The sequence below is a fragment of the Microtus ochrogaster genome, chromosome 4 (genome assembly GCF_000317375.1).
Source record: "Microtus ochrogaster isolate Prairie Vole_2 chromosome 4, MicOch1.0, whole genome shotgun sequence".
In the NCBI taxonomy this organism is placed as follows: Eukaryota; Metazoa; Chordata; class Mammalia; order Rodentia; family Cricetidae; genus Microtus; species Microtus ochrogaster.
The window spans coordinates 15,865,246-15,867,195 of NC_022011.1; the positions used below are offsets into that span (position 1 = coordinate 15,865,246).

At 44.9% G+C, this 1,950-nt stretch overlaps 1 protein-coding gene across 1 annotated transcript in view; it reads right to left on the reverse strand.

Moving 5' to 3' along the window:
- Window positions 1–924: 924 nt before the first annotated feature.
- LOC101992920 (acylcarnitine hydrolase-like) overlaps window positions 925–1,950 on the reverse strand; it is a 7,058-nt gene continuing 6,032 nt past the window's right edge. The window contains exons 7-8 of the mRNA XM_005345847.2: window positions 1,916–1,950; window positions 925–1,486 (exon numbers count right to left, since the gene is read on the reverse strand). Coding sequence (XP_005345904.1) covers window positions 1,300–1,486; window positions 1,916–1,950 — 222 coding nt within the window. The 3' untranslated portion in view covers window positions 925–1,299. The remainder of the gene's footprint in view (window positions 1,487–1,915) is intronic.

Below are 1,950 nucleotides of genomic sequence, written 5' to 3' on the forward strand. Positions count from 1 at the left end.
CTTCACCTTCCTCCTCCAGTCATCCAATCAGTAAAGAGTTCTATAGATTCAGAGTCTTCAGAGTCTCCATCCAATATGCTCCTACCAGGAAAAGATTGTTTCTCTCTCTCTCTCTCTCTCTCTCTCTCTCTCTCTCTCTCTCTCTCTCTCTCTCTCTCTCCAAACCAAGGAATGGCAGGCCTATGAACAATGCCCAAGTTCAAATTAGTGGAAGTAGTTTCTCTGTGTTACCTGTCCAGCCTGGTGTATCCTCTGATCCCTATATGTAGTGTGACTTGGGGGAGGGTCCCTACGTGCTCTGTCACAAGGGCCTTTCAGTGATGGTGATGCAGACCATAGTGAACATGCTGTTTTGGCTTAGCAAAGTAAAGCCAGGCAGTAATTCTGAACAGAGATAAGAAGGAGGTGGCAGAGTTGAAGGAGACATCATGTAGCTGCTGAAGGAGGAAAATGCAAGAACCAGTAAGCCACAGCTTTGTGGCAATATATATATTTAATAAAAATGGGTTAATTTAAAATGTAAGCGCTAGTTAGGAATATGCCTAAGTCATTGGCCAGTGATGTAATTATTATAGTCTCTGTGTGATTGTTTCAGTCTGTGAAATGAAAGCACAGTTTCTGCTTACAGTGGACAGAATTGGTCTTACATAGGTCGTGTAAGAAATGTGACACGGACCTGTTTCCCAGATCTTTGGAAGCTTTTAATTCCTTGGTAAATTCATACATTGTTACAATGTGTTTTATGTAATCCTACATCCCAACACCCTCAAGACCCCCGAAACGTCCACAATATTCTCCTTCCAACTTCATTATTTCTTCCTCTACTTTACCCTTCCTCCTCTTCCTTATCTTCCTCCCTTTCTTCTCCTCCACATCCATTTCCTTCTTTTCCTCTTTCTCCCCTTTATTAACCCACTCACTGAAATTATATTTTTATAATTTTTTTGAATTTCTCTTGTGGAGAGAAAGCATAACTAATCTAGCCCTTCCAAGAGCTTGTTCTATAGCTCAGGCAGGTTTTAACTTGTGAAGAGGCCTAGTAGCAGTGGAATGTGAAAGGAGATGAGCCTGCTTGGGAGGTTAACAATTCCTGTTGTTATGGAGCATTCATTGAGTGGGTCTAACAAAGATGACCCAGCAGGATAGAGTCACATACAGAGGATTCGTGATAAATGCAAAACAGACTAGTGCAGAGGTTCTGTGAATGTTAGGATCAACCCAGCTCACTCAATAAGTTTTGGGAACCTCAAGGTGACCCCATCGGCAGCCAATGCTACACACCATTCCTCACACAGGGCACTATAGCTCTTTGTGCATGTGCTGAGATTTCCTTAGCTCCTGGATCTTCTGGGGAAGAGTCTGGGTCCAGAACTGCAGTCTTCTGGCCTTCAGGGCTCGGCCCACAGCAGGCTGGATGTCCAGCTGCAGGTACTGCTCATCATGGTCCATCATGGGCCAGTAGGGGAGACCCTCGCTGTTGGGGTTCCTGTGGATATACCAGCCAGGGGGGAAGGGTGAGGTCACTCTGATCCAAAGTCTGACCCCCTGATTTGGGTCAAGGCAGTGGAACATTAGGCCAGTGGTTAATGGGGCTGATGGGACAGGTGTCCTGATAAAGGGACACAGTGTCACCCACTAGTTTCTGTTCCATGTGGGGGAAGACTCCTTGATATGTTTTATATCTAATCTAAGAGGCAAGAAATAAAGAGCAGTACCAGAGCACTATGTCTCAGGAACCAGGTCACTGTGAGATGACCAGTAACTGACACCTACACAGTATCTATATAAATGTGCTATCCAGGAGAGGACTCTATCGTGTGATGGAAGATTCAGGAAAACTAAAGAGACCATCACCCAAAAGGGAGACCTATACAGGGACCCATAAGGGAAGGTTGAGAGAAAGGTGTGTTCTCACCCATGTCTAGCAAAGTTGGCCCAGTACTTCATCAT